Source organism: Neopsephotus bourkii, unplaced genomic scaffold (genome assembly GCF_033783945.1).
Source record: "Neopsephotus bourkii isolate Nb327-2 ecotype Australia unplaced genomic scaffold, CSIRO-AGI_Nbou_v1 NB_257, whole genome shotgun sequence".
Lineage (NCBI taxonomy): Eukaryota > Metazoa > Chordata > Aves > Psittaciformes > Psittacidae > Neopsephotus > Neopsephotus bourkii.
The window spans coordinates 1,570,365-1,589,992 of record NW_026900766.1 but is presented as its reverse complement, the minus strand read 5'-3'; the positions used below and the strand labels follow the sequence as shown (position 1 = coordinate 1,589,992).

Genomic DNA, 19,628 nt, shown 5'->3' with positions numbered 1-19,628 from the left:
TGTTGTTGTAAATGTGGCAAATTATTCCTTAAAAGAGAAAAAAGTTTGTAATTTTTCTGCAGGGTATTGAAAATATAAAAAATGAAATTGAAGATGCAGCTGAGCCATTGATAGATCCCGTTTACGGTCATGGAAGGTAAGCTGCAAAATACGGTTGCTGCCTCTTGAAATAGATTAGTGGGCTATTCTTTTTTTTATATTTCTGTAACTGATCATTCTTTTAGGGAATTATTCATATGGCAGCAAAGAGTCAACCATAGCTTTGTGATAGCTGAAAGTAACGCATTTCTGAGGAAATGCTTCTGTTATTGCTGAATTTTCAGAGAAATAATTCTCCAATTCAGAGCTACATTTTTATATCAAGGTGTTGGTTGAAAGAGTAGAGATGGTATTAGCATCACTGAGTTACAAATGCAAGTTAATTAAATGAATATATTTAATACCTGCTTAGCTGACCAGGTAATACAATATTTTTTCATTTGTTAAGAATTAACCACTTTTTTGGAAATAAATCTTATATCCCTTTTGATAGGCTATTTCTTTCTGTTATGTAGCCAAAGTTTGATTAACCTCCTGTTGACGGGGCACGCTGTTTCTAATGTGTGGGATGGAGACAGAGAATGTTCAGGAATGAGTAAGTTGATTCTATTTTATGCTTGTTCATATTTTTACTGTGACCTACAGATTTGGAATGTGCTCTGTGCTCTAATTCTGTTTTGATAGTCTAGTTGTTTACTGTCCTTTGATTTAAGCAGACCTCCAGTGAAAATAAAACATACTTGCACTAAATCTCTGATGTTACTATTGAGGAATACAGGATTGTCAGCTGCAGGTTGAAACTATAAGAGTACTTGTAGCCTGAATAATGGAAGGGAATGCAGTCTTTGCAAGTTGTGAAAGTTGGTCATTATGCGGGGGATAGGGCCACTATTCAGAACAGCCGCATCAAACTAGAGAAATGGACTGACAGGAACCTCATAAAACTTACTCAGATCCTGCATCTGGGATGGAATAAGCCTATGCAAGAGCATAAGGCAGGACTGCCTGACTAGGATGCAGCTTTGTAGGAAAGGACCTGAGTGACTTGCCCATGAGGCATCAGTGTGCCATTCTGGCAAGGAAGGCCAGCTGCATTGTGGCCTAGATTAGAAGGAGGGAGGTGATGGTTCTTTCCCTCTGTCTGGCACTTGTGGGACCACCTCTGGAGTGGTATGTCCAGTTTGGGCTCCCCAGTACAGGAGAGATACTGATGTAGTGGAGTGAGTGTGGTGGAGGGCCACAGAGATGACTGGGAAACTTTTGTGGGGTTTTTGCATTTCATCTGACAGGCAGAAATTATTTGAAAGCAAGAACACTTGGATTATGAAAATGTTGCATCCTCTCTGCTACTGCTCCAGTTTATTTTGGGTTTATCAGCATGCTTATTACAAGGATTTTTCCATCATCCAAGTCATCACTTTTTGATTTTTAGATTGTGATTTATCAATCTGAATTGTTAGATTATGATCAGTCTGAATTGCTCTTGCAACTTTCCTTTGCACTAGGATAATTTGCTGTTTTACAGTTTAATATACCTTTTTTTGAAATCTTTTCATCCCTTTGTTTGTCTTTCAGATTCTGTCTGGTAGACCTTATTCATTAGTTACCCAAGTTAGAATTGTTTTATTTTTCTGAGAATATTGAACTCTTTGCCCTCAGTAATATTTCACATTGAGGTTCTCATCAGTCCTGCCCTAAAAATCCAGAACTTCCATAGAAACATCTATCTTTCTTTGGGGTGAGAGAAGGACCAGAATATAATCTTTTGTACGTTTTAAGAATCTCGTATTACATGTCCTGTTTTTCACCAGTCGAGTAATTGAACTTAACTAATGTTGGGAGCCATCCATTTTCTTCAAGTTCTTGGGATAATTACAGTCAAGCCCAGCTAATTCACTGTTCTAAGTCTATAATCGGTATATTACAAAGTGATTTGTGTAGTCTTAACAAAAAGAGGGATGAAGAGCAACTGGTACTGTTCGCAGCTGCTTAAGCAAGACTGAATTTGGATACATTGTCACATTTCCTTTATCAGTCCTGTTTGTCATCTTCTTCAGTCATTTTTCTGGCATTTTGACTTTCTTTGGCTTCTTTTCCACCAATGCTATGAATTTCTCCTGCAGAAAGGTTGCAGGTGTAAAAATAACAAATACTAAATGTATTTGCTGACTATTTTTTGAAGTTAGCTTTTTGTGTGTTTTTCTGGTTTGGTTACTGATCACTTGCCTAAAATTCATCTGGTCAAGGAAATGCAAGTTGGATAGTTTGATATTAGTATTGTACAGTTGATTGTCAGTGCTGCTTTATCTTTCCATGTATAAACATAATGGGAAGATTTAAGGTACTTCTGTGATTAGGAACTTCTGAAACTTTATTCAGAAGTTATGTAAAGCCTCTTTACCTCGTGTTCAGCTGTTTAGGTAATAAATTTTTAATTAAGAAGTAAATCTTTAAAATTATTTTAAAGCCATTTTAAAGGTCCTGCCAGTAATTTTATCAGTGACAAAAAAACACACTAAATTAGAAATTTTAGGGATTACCAGGTAGTTTGCAGATTATACTCAGAGCTCTGACTCTTACAGTACTATATATTTTCCAAATATGCTAGGAGTTACTGACTGGAATTATTCGTGGTTACCACTGATAAGAATACCAGTGAAATGATGCATCTTCTTTAACTGTGTATTCCCCTTTAAATCTTTCTTCTTACTATATTCTCTTCTCTTGCCACAATTATCCACAATAGGAAGAATATAGGGAGGTAGATATATTTTTTTTATTTTATTAAAGAGTTTAATTCTTATGTGACATGTAGCAATTGAATATAAATATAGAAAATGCGGTAATAGGTTTTTCTAAGTAGTGTCCAAGAATTCCTGATGTGTTCATGTTGTCACTAGGTGGCGGTATCCGATACTGTTGGAAACTAGATTTTTAAAACTGTCGTTTGTTTGGACCCGATTTGTTTATTTTTATTTATTTTTTTTTTAAACTGCTTGAAGTTTCTCCCTTTTTAGAAATTGGACTATGTTGCAAAAATACTTTTTGAAAAAGGAGAAACTAACTGTCTGACAAGAGGTGTACATACTCATTTTCTTAGGTGATCTTTGGTGTTACCAGATCTCTTGCAGGGGTGTGGTTTTTTTTTTCTGGCGGGTGATGATATAAACAGGGATGAACTTTGATTTAGAGCAGCTTGATTTCCTTTGTCTGCTTGTAACTCATAGAAGAGTGATTTTTGCTTTTGTTCCTGTCTTCTCAGTTGACTAATTCTGAAGGAGGCATGGGTAGACTGGTGACTGTGCTGAAGTTAACCCTAACAGCTTTCAGATACACAGTCAGTGTAGCTTGACTATGAGATACTCAGTTATCTGTCAAGGGAAGAAAATACTTAGGTCGTAGAATCATTCCAAATCATTTTCTGAGTACTAAGTATTATTTATATGTGACTTTGCTGTACTGATCTGAGCATTAGCTCCTAAATCTGAAGCCTTAGTTTAGCGGACTGAACTTTAGACTGATGTCTGTGAATGATTTTTAAGAAATACATGTGATGTGTTCAAATTTTTTTAATATTCTGTTGCTTACTTCTGCCATTTATTTCCCTTCGTTGCACATATAAATGTGCTATTTCTGAAAAATAGTTCTTCCCTAGTTTGAAGGATCCTTCACTAGTGGGTTTTTTGTTTTTCAGTTAGGCTAATTCTCTTCCCTTCAGCTCACAGAAAGGATGAATTGTTTCAGCATATGGTAGTTTATAGCAACACAGCTATAAGTCAGTGAGATAATGGGCTGCTGCAAAGTATTATCTGTGCCCCCCTCAATGTTTTAATTCCAGGCAAGTTTGAAGATAATCCTTAAAAACACAGTTTCAAATCAAAGAATTCTGCACTGTAAAAAGAACCTTTTAATATGTATAGCTGACAACTCCAAGGAAGCAGTTGTACTGCCAGGCCACAAAGGTAGAGAACAAGTTAGTATTTGTAAGGTTTTGGCAATTGTTTTGTTGAAGTTGGGGTTTAGTTTGGTTTCGGTTGGGTGGGTGTTTTTTGTTTTTTTTTTTAATTTGTTTGTTTTGGTTTGGGTTTTTTTTGTGTGTGTTTTGTGTTTTGGTTTTTTTTGTTTGGTTTGTTTGTTTGGGTTGTGGGTTTTTTAGAGGAGGGCGGGGGGGGATGGTTATTTTTTTGCTAAACAGTAGAGGAAAAAGCTAAGCCATCACTATAATAACTTGTGCACTGTTGCAAAAATCAGTGAGGTAAGCTTGAAGTTGGTGAAGGGATCATGGCATACCATGCCTAGTGCCGTGAGTTATGGTGAAATGCAGAGTTGGTTTTTGGAAGTCCAGAAATATTTAGAAGAGTTTATTTTACTTGCTATGGTCCTGAGGCTTTAGCCCATCGGTAAGGGTTGTCATAGTTTTATGCTGTTGTACATGAATGATCAGTGGTCAAAAACATAGTTGGAACTTAGTGCTTTAGAGGGAACTTTCAAATAGAAAGTCAGTGTGCTCCGGAAAAAGGAAATATAGATATCTTTAAATTGGTCATGCTGTATGTTCCCATGTTTATTTGCAGGATCAGGCGTGTGCTGCTCTTTATTTAGGCAGTTTGGGGACCTAGCAGAACTGTTCCAAGTAGACAGTACTTGCACTGCTGAGATGATGTGTATGTAAGCCCAGAGCTTCTTCAAATCTTATGCTTATAGCTAGTTTCTAAGCTTGAATTTTGAAGTACTTTTATTCTTCAATAAGGGTCTGTAAGTGCTCTTCCAATCAGTTGTACATAAATATTTCAGCTATTCCTAACAGCTGTGTGTGTGTTTGAGAGCTGTAGGATGCATTAAGTGGAAGTCAGAACAGAATGCCAAATAGAGTAAATGCTTTCTTTCTTACAAACAAAACTATTATTTGCAAAGTAGTTTTATTATTCAGAGTGTGACATGATAAAGGATAAAAATTACCAGGGAACTATTTCTCTTCCAAAAATAAAACGGGGGGGGAGTGTGGGGTAACACATATATGCATATATATGGGATTATTTCCTCTTCAAGATAGCTTCTTAAATTTTTCTGAGAATAATTCTGGTGCAAGTTACACGTACTTGGTATTCTACCAAATCCAACAGCTTTCATCAACAGTGAACTTGTAAAACTATTCATTTGGCTCTTATAGAGGGAAGCTATTAAGCTGTTACTGGCTTTTGACTATATCATGATGATTTGCTATTGTTGCTAAAACTGCATGATTCTTAGAATTGTTGTTACTTGATCAATTTTTAAAGTTAAAAAAAAACAAACCAAACCTGCTTAGAAGAGTCTTTTCAGATTTTTCTTTTAAGTTTTTTGCTTTGTTTTGAACAGAACTTCTTGGTATACATAAACAGGCAACAGTAGGCTTTTTGACATTGATGGAATCTCTGAGATATTGTAAGGTAAGCAGTTTTATGCATTTAAGAATTTTATTAAGGTGTTCTTGACCTCTTAGACAGTATTACTAACAGCTTCACTGTGAATTTGAGATAGTAAAGAATTTTCAGAGTATGTTGACATTAAACCTGAGAATAATCATAGAATCATAGAATAGTTAGGATTGGAAAGTACCTTATAATGTCACATGAAAAACAGATACATGATAAAGTAGTTAAATGCATCTTACTGAGTAAATGTTGTTGCTATTTAAATTAGAACTTTATTGTACCAATGTAATATAGCCAGGTGGAAGCTTAAGTTTTTACTAAAGTAAGGCTTAATGCAAGTTATACAGATGGTTATAAAACTCTATAAAGTCTCACAGTGGCTTGCTATTATGAATGTTGCAGTTCTATTGTTCTTTTATGCTATCACTATCTTCAATTTAAGAGCCGTAAGTAAATATGGTAAAACAACTATAAAGTAAATGTATTCTGAGTAGAATATATTCAAGACCTAAAAGTTACTTACATATTTATTTGTGAACATTTGAAAGTAACTGAGGTGCAGCCTAGTCCATATTGTTTCTTCCTGTTGTATGTTTCTTGATTTAAGGTTTTTATTTGAGAAATTTTTTGCTTTACAAATATTACTTTGAAACAATGTTACTACTCAATTTCAAAAGGCTTTTTGATTATTCTTGTCACTCTCTATTGAATACCTGTAGCTTATCTCAGGGTTAAGGAGGATTAAGTAGTTTGCACAACACTGGTGTATTGACTGTAACTAACTGTCCATTTGTTACGTAAATGTCAGTTCTGAGTTAATTCATCCAAAACCAGCTAATAAGTCATGTGGACTTCTACCTCACTTAGCATCCAGTTGTAGTATTGTTAAGTGTAAGAGTATTTATGTACAATTTGAAGCATGTCTCCAATGGTGAAATAAGGGATATTGTTGATACTACAATCTCAGTGCTGTTTTATTTCAGTTAATTATCATATCAGCTATCTTGTTTTCCAAGTTAAAAAAGAATCAGTGATCAAAATTTAAATGAAGTAATTTAGACTGTTTTGTCATCTCATTGATGTTTTATATTAGTTTTCAGAGCAGTTGGAACTCCACTAACTGAATTCTCATTAACTTGATCACTAACTAGGTGAGTTTTCTGGGTTTGATTTGTGTTTCTGATTTTGTTGCACCTATTCAGGTTGGCTCCTATTTGAAATCTCCAAAATTTCCCATTTGGATACTTGGCAGTGAAACGCACCTCACAGTCTTTTTTGCCAAGGTATGTTAGATGTGATTTTTGGTAACCTTGGGCAGATAAACACCACATAAATTCAAAGCTCAGGTCTTGCTGCAGTGTGAGTTTCATGTGGCTTTAATGTAAAAATGTAGTCACCAAACATTTTAATTAAGCCTTCCCTTGAAGGCAGAGTTGTTCATATGGTTTAATGATATCTCATAAATTTGAGTAAAGTCTTTCAGTTCTAGCTTACTTTTTTAGACTGGGGAAGGTTATGCTTTAGAATACAATAATTGGGATAAGCACCGTCTTAAATTTCTATAGTGTGAGAGATATAAAAAGGAAATAGTTATGGGTAGGTGCCTGTTAGTAGTTTAATCTCCCTGACAGTACTTTCACAATTTTTAATCTATAACCATTGTTTGTTGTTCTGGATTTAAAATCGGTATCAAGACTGTGATGATCGTTCCTTGTATTTATTCTAGATTTAAAATACATATGAGGACTGTAATAATAATTCCTTATATTTATTTTATCAAATATGTACTGTAATTTGTAGAACATACAAAAAGCTTTTGAGATGAGCTCTCAAAGTATGAGACTGAATTTTCTGAGAAGACAGTTTCTATTTCTTTAGTTGAAGATTTAAATTGCTTTCCTTACATTTTTCTATTTCTGTGCAACAGTCGTTTCTGCTTAAAAGTAGTTGTTGAAACTTTAAATGCTACTTACTAGTACATTTATTAGTACTTACTAGAAATGAGCTTTCCTATCCTTAATATCTTACATATGAATGACTATTGTAGGTTTAAATCTTGAAAGTAAGTACTAGAACATAAGACAAAGTTGAGCTGTTTAAGCCAAAGTTTTCTTTAAGGAAATTAATCTTTAAAAAGGGAACACAAAACCTAAGATTTTTCTTAGAAAAATGAACAAACCTCCCAATACATTGGGAGTTTACGTGTGGCAGTGGTTCTTTACCTTTAAATTTAAAAATCCTTTAAATTAATTAGTCTGTATTGCCCACTGAATATTTTTTTTGCAAATTCTGTTGCAAATGCTGTGCTAGAGCTTCCCTGAATCCCATGTGTCTGATAAATGCTTTTCCTTTCTTACTCTATGGTAACAGAAAAATCCTTATCCTCCTTTGAATGTTTTTTTTTTCTGCCTTACTCTCTTCCCAGTAAAGCTTTTTTATTTCAATTTTGAAATCTAACCCACTTTTTTTTTTCTGAATCATACCATCGAAGTCAGTACCTTGTCCTATAGATAGCAATCTGATGCGAATAGGCATAATCACTCTGTAATACTAGTCAAATGTACCTTACTTGTCCAGAATGTTATTACACCTTCTTACATTTTGTTCCTACAGCAGCCCTTTCCAGATAGAAATTCATTTCTAATGCTCTTTCTCTTAGGATGCTGGGGCCTGTTTGCTGGGTTTAACATAACAGGGCATCAAAATCTGGTGCCTCCAATACAGCTTGGTTCCTTTTTCTTCACTGAACTCCCCTTAGCCTGCAGAAAGCTGAAGGTTGTGATTATTATCTTAGGAAATAAGGCAGGGAAGGGAAGCAACATAGGCTTGGCAAAGAATCCTGGATTTTTTATTTTTTTTTTTTGTATCTGACGTAAAGAAGCAGGAGCTGAAGGTGTGTGAAAGTTCTGAGTCCTGGAATTTGCATGTCTGATCTCACCATTTCTAAATTTAAGGTTGCTGAACATTTCAGATGGAGCAGAGATGTCGGCTACAGTGGAAATACGAATCATGTCAGTAGCCCATTTATTTTGTCAGTTGAAGCTACATGCCAAAAACTACAGGAAGAAACTTGAATTAATTGCCAGTGGTTAGTCAGCAAGTTGTTGAACTAGTGTGTGTAATTGCCTAGATGGTGCTTGATACTGAGGATGTAACTTCTGTCTTGATGGTGATTTTGATTACATGAGAGAGAAGTCTTCAGAATGGAAGGAGGAAAATGGACTGTGGAGCCAAAAGCACTGCAGATTAAGCTTGGAAAAAAGTAAATGCAGCTTTAATTCTTTCAAGCTGCTTATGAGTTACAGGAGCCTAAACCCTTATGATTAAATAGATGAACATTAGGCAGTTACTCAGCAAAATAGTAGTCACCTTTGTTGTTAGTTGACATAATAATAATTTGGCCTAGAAACCTAGAATAAAGCAATCTTCCCAGGCTACTGCTACTATGGACAGGTAGCAGGGTAAAACTGGGGAGCAGGACAATCTTCATTGCTGTCTTGGAGATATTTCTCGAGCATGGGAGGTTCAATGAGAAAAAGGTTTTATTGACAAGAATATCAGTAATTTTTCTTCCTGGATCTTAGCTGATCTGTTGCCAGCCGAACAGCTATTTACAGATAGATACATTGGAGGCAACCATGCAGACACAACGAGTTGAAGTGCAGTGGATCATCTCCCTCTCTACTCAGCACTGGTTAGGCCACACTTGGAATACTGAGTTTAATAAAAATATTACAGCTTGTTCTGCAGATGGGTATGTAATGTAGTTGTAAAGGACATATGAGCATCTGTATTACCTGAATAGTTAGCTTGTTGGAGCTCTTATGTGTATTGTAATAGAGCTGCAAAAGCTTGTGTCAGTAGTTTGGAGAGGGGACAAACTTCAGCAGGGAACTCTAATTAGGCCCAGTGTGTTTTCTTTCTTTCAGTTACAACTGTGTGTGTTTAAGTCCAGAAAGTTGCCTGATGCTCAGCTATGCAAATTTAACATTTGCTAAAGAAATAAGGGTGGCTGTTGCTGCTAGTGGTAATGGGCTGTGCATTTGCAGCAAGGTAGATTTTCCCTGAAAATGAGTATGTAGGTTCTTCATAGGCAGCTAAATCCAAGCAGTCCTCTCCCTGCCCTCCCTCCCTCTCAGTGAATAAGAAAACTTTCAAATGGCCTCAGGCCAACAAAAACAAACAAGCAAACTTTCATCTGACACACTAAGTATCCCTGCATGCTCTGTCAGATAGATGGTGGTAAGGCAAATAGATAGTACTGTAAATGTTGTATAAAAATCAACTTTAAAGTTAAAGGACTTTTTTGATTTTTTTTGTTGGGGTTTGGATTGTTTTTTTTGTTTGTTTTTTTTTTTTGTTTTGTTTTTTGTTTCATTTTATTGTAGGAAAAGTGAGAATTGGGGCAGCTTTAAATTACTTGATGTACAGATAAAGCTGTGATGCTCTGGATCAAATGCTGTATGGTCAATTCTTGGTTATTTTTATGATGCTTGTAACATAGGAAGTTGAAAAAGCTGAGAGTCTTCAGAACTGTGGGAATGTCAAGAGTGTGGTCAGACACTACATGAAAGAATGCCACCAGGTTGAAAATGTTATGTGAAATAGAACAAGAGAACATTTCAGTACAAACAATAGGAAGAACAATAATAGCAGGTAAATAGCTGCTTTCTAACTACTATTTGCTGATGTGCAAATTCACATTGTCTGAAAGTTTGAATTCAGACCCTCTGGAAGTTAAAGACAGCATGGAATGAGTGTCTGTCTGGTGACTTGAAACTGCCCATGGGGACACTTCAGAGCTGTGTTTTTTAAAAATTCCTTTAGTTTATTCCCAGGTCTTGAAGCACAGAGGCCACAACAATCTGTCCATTTTCAGTTACAGCATTGTGGCACTTCTAGACTTGAAGAATCAGATAAGCAGACTAAGCTCCTAGCTGAGACATCTGAACAAGTTACAAATTGCTGATTTTGAGGAAAATGTGCCTGTTCTGCTGTGTTGGAACAGTACTTACAGGTTTGGATTACATTTATTTTTCTGACTTTGATCACTGTAACCTGTTCTGCATGTTCTCAGGGCCGTTCTTCAGCATCCTCGATAGTATTGTCTCTCAGAAGAAAGAACATTCATTTCTGTTCCTAAACAATCTTTTTCATCAAAGTTCATCAGAGGGACACCTGAACAAACACTGATGCTGCCATAGGAGATTCTGAATTTGGGTCATTGGTATTTATCAGAACTGGGCTAAGGGCAAGTGTTATTTCATACAGCATTTAATCTCAGAACACCAACAGAAAATGTCAGTGACCATGAAAGGAAAGAAGATGCATATGTAAAAATTCAGCCATTACTAGTATGTGTTAGCAGCTCTGATCTCTGCAAAAGTAACCTATATATATCCAAATAAATTGTATTTATCCTTTAACTTGGAACTCTTGTACTTTAAGAAGGTAGTGAAAAATGCCTATGCCTTCTTCCTTTGTTTTTTGCTCCCATGACCAGTGAGAGCAGGTAATCAAATTTTGAAAAAGTCTTTACCAGAGAAGAAATCAAAGTCAGATTTTGAAGAATTCTACTTCAGGAAATGGTTGCAGAGCATGTGGTTTCAGAGTCTTTAGTTTCCCCGAGTAAGTGGAATCTGTTCTGCTTGGGACAGCCTGGATACCTAATAGAAAGTATATGGGTGTGTGGAAATAACTTCTGGACTAAAGTAGGGTTTAAATTTTCTGTGTGCAAATGCTGCCCTGTCCTTGACAGTATCTCTGACCTGGCTAAATCAGCAGTGAATCTTCAGCTGTTTCTATTAGCTGTTAAATTAAGAGCTCCTTTCTGTAGGAAGAGACCTGTTTTTGAAATGAATGTTAGAGCAGGTTGTTTCTTGTGGGATCTGTGGACCTCCAAAGAAAATGGAAGTTACTGATTGGTTTAAGCTTCAGAGTATGAATGCTGTTGCTAAGTGAATTTATATTGTTTTGAATAATGCTGTAGTTCAGAAGAGGTGCTTTGTCCAAATCAGTTTCCTAACAAAAAGGCCAACTTTGAGGCCTCATAGTTGGCAGGGGGCACCACAAAATAAAATACTTCTGTAAGATATCTACCATATTCTAGCTTTGGAACATCACAGACCATAATGCAAAACCTTATTCTGCTCTTTGTGGGTCTATTCCATTTGTCCTCACGGATGATATTTTTTCGAACATAGATGTGAGTTTCTGTCTATGATCAGACATTTCTGGGCAGTTTATTTGTTTGGGAGATTTTCCATGGGAAAATTTGTGGGTTTTTTTTCTTCTTATCAGTGATTTTCACACCGGTGTTTATCCATGCAACTTCTAGATTTTGTCTAAACTTTTCTTTGTAATAAAAGAGACTTCGTGATGCAACAGTGTATGGTGGCATATTTATTTTTAATGAAACAAGTTCATTATATCAATTTACCCAAAGTCATAGTGGCTTTATTTTCTCTGAATATAACAAATCTGTAGCACTGTCATTTAAGAGGTCTCTGTGTTTTGGGGAGTTTTTTGGTTATTAGAAATGTAATTTAGGCTTTAAGTGAAGATAGCTTTCATGAGATGCTCTGTGGGGAAACCAAACAGATGCTCTGTGGGGAAACCAAAGCAAGTTGGAGTGACTATATGAACTTTCCACAGGACATATTCTTTTCTATGGTTTGCACAAGGCTTAGGAAAGAAGGAAAGATTGTGAAGAAGCCAGGTATGCCCTCTCCAATCCAGAGATAAAGAGCTAATTCTGGTTTTACAGCCTCCCTGACATCCTTTCAGGCTTCAGAGTTTCTTGGAGAACCCTGGACTTCTGAGAAGAGCAGAGATATGCAGAGGGTAGTAGAAAGGTTGAGTGGGTAGATGGAAGTGGTAGGCAGCTGGGGCTGATCTGCAGAAATAGAAGGTTAGGGTTGGTAGATCATTGAGCCTTAAAAAATCCAGTATACTTAGACCAAATCATAGTCTGATGCGGTAGACAGGAAACACTGTGGTTGTGACATACATTATCACGTCCTAAATCAAAGAGAGTCAAGAGACTGTGCTAAATTTTTCAGGATTGTAGTGGGCCTGACTTGGATTTTCTGGTTTTACTATTGGTGATGCAGGATCATCACTCCCATCTTCCAGAGTCAGGTAGGACTCTAGTTACTCCAAAATCCTTTTGGAGTCTTTCAGGTATTATTAGAAGGATGGAGTGTGATCTGCCACACAGCTATAAAGAGGTGTTGAAGTGGAGATCCAGCTATGTGGATTTTTTTTGGTTTTATTAGCCTAGTACAGTAACTAAAAATGTTGAGCTAGGAATAGAAAGCCATAGCTATGGAATCTAAGATCACATGATTTATTTTTATCAAGGCTGGAGTATAATAACATACCTATATATGTTGAGGAAGTTGCGTGTGAAAAGTATTAAAGAGCATTCTGGTGGTATTCCAGTTCCTGAGGTTGGGCGATAAAGAAGTTAATGTCTTTGAAGACTGGAGAAATGGATCTTTGGGCAGTAGTAGGCATTTTGATAATTTGTGGCAAAAGCCTAAAGGGAGAACATCTAGGAATTGGGTCAGGGTCCTGTAATGCTTCTATTGTTCTTGTCGGAACTGCTGTGCATCCCATAATAATGAGTAGCAATTATGAGGATCTGCTGCTCATAAGGTGGTCCTCACTAAGATCATAAGGAGGTAACTCAGTCATGTGGTTTTGCATCATTTGCTTTTGAGTTGAGACATAGAAACTGTAATGTAGAGGTCATTAAACTGAGATGTAAGTCTCTGAATGTTAATCTAACCAACTGTTTGGGATTCACCATTCTAAAAGAACTGTGTTCATTGTGTTTACCCTAATTCTCTGACTAATTTCAGCCATTTAGTCATATTTATATGTTCTTAAAGTTTTAGGAAATTTTTAACATTCCTCCTATTACCTGCAGCTTTCACAATGATATTTTAAGGACATTGTTCATGATTGGCTGATACAGACAATGAAATGTATATGCCCCTAAGCAAATCAGCAAATTACTTCCTTCTGGGAAAACACTTCTCATCCATCTGTTTTCTTTCAGAAGAGGAGATTCAGTTTTATATAGGAAGTAGTTGAGTGTAGAGCTGCTTAGATGATACCATTTTTCATATATTTTTGTTTTCATTGCTCCAATTTTTGTGTCATTGAATTACTACTCCTGAAATGTTACACATTTTAATACTGGTTTGTGCTGAGGTAGATGAGAGAATGACTTTGTACTGATTCCTTGCATGCTATTTCCAAGCCTAGATGAAAACTTGTAAAATGGGGTGTGAGGAGTAGTTCTTGCAGTTCTAATAGGAACTTTTGATCCAGGAAAATTCACATCTAAAAATTCAGAATAAAGCACAGCCACTTGTTGCATGAGACGCCCTTTAAAACAGAGGAAGGAAGGAAGAAAGAAGGAAAAAAAGCAAGAGTGCAATTAAGAGAACCTGTACTAAATCCACAAATGAAAAATGAAGGAATTTCCCGTGAACTGCTAACCTCTCAATTTAATGTGTCATAGGAGCTCTCCTGACTTTGAAAATTCACAAAGAAAATATGCCTGAGTAATAACCATGTATACCACATTAACCATTTTTAGAAAAAGTATATTCCCTAATCACTTCAAGTCTATTTTAAATATAATTAGGAAAAAAGTGATTCTAGCAATCATCTATTTATTCAGTTTTCCAGCTTTCTGGCTCCCTTCAAAGCATATGGTCTGTTTACTTTCCACTGTCTGAGTTTGTGCTTCAGTTGGTTAAACTTTATCTGATTTTTAAAGATTAGCACTAGGCTGTGGGAATGTTTGAGACTAATGTGCAGTCATCTCCATGAAACAATATTTTGGCTATACCTTAAATGCCCCATTATTTCTGAAGGTTAGCTGACTATATGTTTAATGGGATAGATTGTAGCGGTGAATGTGTAAAGCACCTGTTGTGAAAAATGCATGGAATAATATGGAAATGGTGGGTCCAGGTGTAGGCAGAGCAGTCCAGAAGAGTGATTTTTCCTCATATTTGAATGAGTGACTTATTATATAAAGTGGAATTGAAGACTGGAATGGTAATAGAATGGGTTCTACCGCATAAAAGTATTTATTAACACCTAGAAGGAATTGCAACGTCCTGTTTCAGAAGGGAAGGTATGAGCAACTTCTAGTTTGCATGCATGTTGTCCTATCAAATGAAGGGCTGTTTTTTAAAGAAACAAATTTTAGTCTTTTCTTTTTGGTAGTATATGCAGAGCAGCTTGCAAATAGTAAATGCATCAAAGACATTGCTAAATGCAGTTTTATAGATTATAAGTCACTGTATGAAGTGAATTCTAAAAGTCAACAAACAGCATAGGAAAAAAGGCTGAGAACCTCATTGTATTATTCTGTATCCTTTTTAGGTGTGAAACCAATGTTGTTTCCAGCTATATTTGATACAATAGCGAAGACATTGGGCCTGAGTCATCACATGACGGGTAGATATTCTGTTTTTCAAATTTGGAGGAATAGGCATTCTGGCTCATTGTTTAAATATGATGAATACATTTACAGAGGTTTTAATAGTATTGCAGCTTTTAAATATCAACCAAATTTGTTGTACAGAAAAGTGTTGCATAAAAAAGTATTATTCCTAATGCTAGATGAAGTAAAAAACAATGTGCTTTTTCCTCCACCATTTGCTTATTCCACTGGTCAGGTGCCCCAGCCTTTCCAGGTTCATGGCCTACTCAGTTCTGCAATGATTATTATGTTTTCTGCTATACTACATAGTGAAGTATTGTTTATGCTATTGCTCAGGTAGCAGTGCAGTGGGATACAGTGACCCACTGAGTGCTGACATCAGGTGTTTTTAACACACCTTTTTTAATACAGTGTTGTTGTGGTTTAGAGCCAGCCAGTAACTCAGCACCACACAACTGTTCAGTTATCCCTCCCTTCCCCCCTGGGTGGGATGGGGAGGAGAATCAAAGGAATGTAAACTAAAGTCCAATATAATATTACTGATAATAACAATAATAAAAAATAAATAACAAGGGGAGAGAGTATAAAATTAAAAGAGGAAAGGAAAGCCAAAAAGTAAACAGCAGTGATGCACAATACAATTGTTCACCACCCACCAACCGATACCCAGCCCAACCTGAGCAGCGATCTGGGCCCTCTGGGTAACTCCCCCCAGTTTATATACAGGGCATGACATGCTGTGGTATGGAATGAACTAGCTTTGGCTAGTTTGGGTAAGGTGTCCTGTCTCTATTCCCTCCTGGCTTTTGTGCCCCTCCTCACTGGCAGAGCGTGAGTGATTTGGAGAAGGCCAAGGTTCTTAATGACCTCTTTGCCTCAGCCTTCACTGACAAGTGCGCTAGCCCTGCCGCTCAAGTTTTGGAAGGCAGAAGCAGGGACTGTGAGAATGAAGACCCTAGGCCCACTGTAGGAGAGGATCAAGTTTTGGGATCATCCTGGGAACTTGAATGTGCACAAGTCCATGAAACCTGGTGAAATCCATCTGTGTCCTGAAGGAGCTGGCAAATGATGTTGCTAAGCTAGTGTCCATTATATTTGAAAAATCATGGCAGTCAGGTGAAGTTCCTGATAACTGGAAAAAAGGAAACATAACTCCCATTTTCAAGAAGGGGAAAATGGATGACCCAGGGAATTACAGACCAGTCAGTCTCACCTCTGTGCCTGGCAAAATCTTGGAGCAGATTCTCCTGGAAGGCATGCTAAGGCACATGAAAAACAATGACGACTGACCAGTTTGGTGGCCTTCTATGATGGGGCTGCAGAACTGATGGACAGGGGCAAAGCAGTTGGTGTCATCTAGACTTGTGACTTGCGCAAAGTGTTTGACACTGTCCTGCATGACATCCTTGTTTCTAAATTGGAGAGACATCAGTTTGATGGACGAACCCATCTGTCATACTTGTTCATTTCCCACCTCCTTATTGTAATTGCCAAATAATATGTTAATGCTCACCACAGGTTTTATAGCAAACACTTCACGTCTATGTATTAGATATATTAGATATAACAGCATTAGATATAGCAACTGTATTAGTTAATAGGAATGTTATACAGATATTTTTCTGAAGTAGGAAAAAAGTAGCATAATAATAGAAGCTACTATTCCTCTTAAATAAATTATATTGTGCAGTTTTGGGGAGTCCTAAACCATGGGATTTGTGGATTTCCACTTTGGTTCCTCTTTGGAATGAAGTTTGGCATTTATATACTGCTGTATTCTGTCCTAAAGAAATAAATATCTAAATATGGCAAACAACAGATAATTTGAAAAGCTGCCCTTTTGAATTAAACTTGTGACTGGAGGGTAATACATAATTTAGTAATTAGATGACAATTCCAATAAACTCAAGTTTGCTAACTCTTGGTGTATAATTCCAGTAACATATTTTTGCTTTCAGAGCAGTCTTTGTTCTGTGATGATGAGCACAACAAGTGAATAATAATAAAAAAAAAAACCCCAAACTATATAGGTAATGTATATGACTCTACAGTAATCTCTTATAATCTGTCCTTCAAAGCAGGAAACATGGTGAAAAAGCTCTTGCTGTATGTGTCAACAAGTGAATTGTTGCCTTCTTGCAGTGTTTTGAACTAAAAAAAAAAGCATCTGTGGCAGTGTAACTGTTAAACATGTATTCACTGTAGTTTGAGTTTCTCTAGTTTTTGAAAGACCGCAGTGCTGTGGTTTTTTTTGATGACTGTCTCATTAAACCATCCTCTCCCACAGGAATGGACCTTATATTAAGGTTTCCATAACTTAGCTGACTGTATGTTAAGCCCTGCTTTCCAGATGGATAGGCTGAGAGCGTGCTCACTGTAGATCTCTCTATTACAAATTCTTGCTCTTTGGTTTGTGTTTGCTTTTCCTCTATAGCCTCACCCCACCTTTGGATCAAGTAGGCTCCCTTTTCTGTCTGGGTAGTATGGGTGAAGGTGAAAAAGGATTTCAATTAAGTAGTTGTCCTTATGTACCTTTTCGTTTTGCCCTATTAAGAGCTCTCTTCATTTGCAGTACCAGCAAGGTGATGGAGGTATTTGCCAAGTAAATGCAGTCCTTTCACTCTTACTCACAAGGCAGAGTGCAGCTAGAGCCAGTGCACTTCCTTTCAACCACCTTGCTGAAACAAATGGCATACCCTGAGTGTTTTTTTCTCCACCACCACCTCTACCCTTTGAACACGTCTGGATAAACTGTGTCATCTTCTGCTGGTCTGAATTAGAATGCCTGTATTTTATTATCTAACCTGTGACAAGAATTTTGCTACCATGGAGTATGCTTCCTTTTGTCTTTTTCCTCCCTTCTTCAAGGAAAGGATTTTCTTTTGGCTTTTTCTGAATCCCAGGTAGACCACAGTCCCTTTTCAGGACTGAGCAGGATACAGTATATGATCTTAGACACCTGAAGTGGGAACAGTTGTGGCTACAGAGCTCTTGTGTAGGGACAGCTAAGTCAAGGATATTTCTTTCAGTTCCTTTGTATACAGCTCTCAAGCAGGAAAGTCTTTTACTCCTCCTGGTATTCTGTGGGTATTTTCCACTAGTTTGATGCTTTTAATGTGTTCTATCACAGAAGATAACATGCCGCAGACCAATTTCATATTCCACCAGCCAGCACAAGAAAAGCACTGTGAGCAGTTTGTAGAGGGTACTACCACTGCAACAATTATGGGTAGCAGTCCTTCCAAACTATTGGTGAAGATGATGTCCCTGAACAGCAGTGGGAGTCTTGAACTAGTCTTCATTGTCCATCTTTCTCTTCAGAGCCTAACTGGCAGTCTTTCAACCAACATTTATGTCAAATAACATCAAATGCTTTAGTATGGAATTCACAGGTAAGGTCTCTAGGAGTTGGTTTGCTTTGTTGCTACAGCATAGTTCTTCAACTCTGTCCCGTTTCAGGGATCCTTCATGGAAGTGGCACAGGTAGTGGGATAACCACCTATTATTCTCCTCTTTATTGGACCCATGCTTTTACCAAATGATTTTTGGATTTCTGATGTGGTCTTTTGCTGCCATCTCCCTCCCCAGCATCTGTCAGAAGAGTCTGTATCTTCAAAGGTTTTGCCATCTCTGAAGCCCTCAAGAGTGATGTGAACCTTAGTAAAGCAATGTTCTTTGAAGAAATCCAAGGTTACTTCTGAGTAGTTAGTGAAACAGTGCAACTACTTTAAGCTAATTTAAAACTACACACGTAAGCGTTTCTGTGTCAAAGCACATAGGTAAGAACAAACCATCTGAAGCATGTCTTCCAGCAGCTTGTCTCCTAGACCCTTTCTGAAGTGATTTTTAATCTTTCCATTTCCATCTCTGTCGTGCACCTCTCTTTCTTCCACTCCCACATACTCATACCTGCTGTAATAACCCACCAGGTAGTACACAGGAGACAAGCCTGCAATCCAGGTCTGGGCTTGGGCCAGCAGTGTTTGAATGATTGTCTACCTGTTGCCCAACATAGCAGTTCACAGCATGATTCTGCCTTCCCTCTTCCCTCAGTGGGCACACAAACCAGTTTGTTTCCTCCCTGCTTGGCTTCCACTTTCAACAGTCATGAGACCCTGTTCTGTCTGTTAAATAACATGGAAATTGGGCAATGGAATTAGAAGCCAGCTAGAGAAATGGGAATTGGTTTCAGAGATCTCATCAACCTTGTTTTCTTAGGAAACCATTTTAGAAAACTTGATAGCTTGAAAGCCACTGATTATAGGATTGAAAAATACATGTTTTTCTCTGTAATACAAGACTGGATTAAATAATCCTCATTCTTGCAGATCTGATTATAGCAAATTGAGAATTTATCAGTGTTTCTATATTGTCTTTAGCCAAATTTTTAAGAAGGAGGTTAGTGCTACAATATGTAATTCTTCCACATATCACTCAACAGTGCTGGTGTAGAACTGTGGAGAAGTCCATATGCAAACAGATTTCATTTTCAAGGGCAACAGGTCTTTCAGGGTGAGATCTTTGTAAAACTTCATAGCCAGGATTTCAGCATGGCTTAGCCATTATGTTCTGCTTTTGATTTGGAGAATGAAAACTTCTGGAATGTTTTCATTAAAACTTACAAAGAGTACTTTTTGCCTCTGAGGGTAAACATGGAATCTTAAAATAACTGGTACTACTGATGAGAATAAATTTTCAAAGTAATA

The 19,628-nt window shown here is 37.0% G+C and overlaps 1 protein-coding gene across 6 annotated transcripts in view; it reads left to right on the top strand.

Moving 5' to 3' along the window:
- MINDY3 (MINDY lysine 48 deubiquitinase 3) overlaps window positions 1-19,628 on the top strand; it is a 50,487-nt gene that overhangs the window by 17,537 nt on the left and 13,322 nt on the right. For all 6 annotated transcript variants that reach the window (XM_061346112.1, XM_061346113.1, XM_061346115.1 and 3 more), the window contains 4 exons: window positions 63-136; window positions 555-634; window positions 5,398-5,468; window positions 6,656-6,736. In XM_061346112.1, coding sequence (XP_061202096.1) covers window positions 63-136; window positions 555-634; window positions 5,398-5,468; window positions 6,656-6,736 — 306 coding nt within the window. The remainder of the gene's footprint in view (window positions 1-62; window positions 137-554; window positions 635-5,397; window positions 5,469-6,655; window positions 6,737-19,628) is intronic.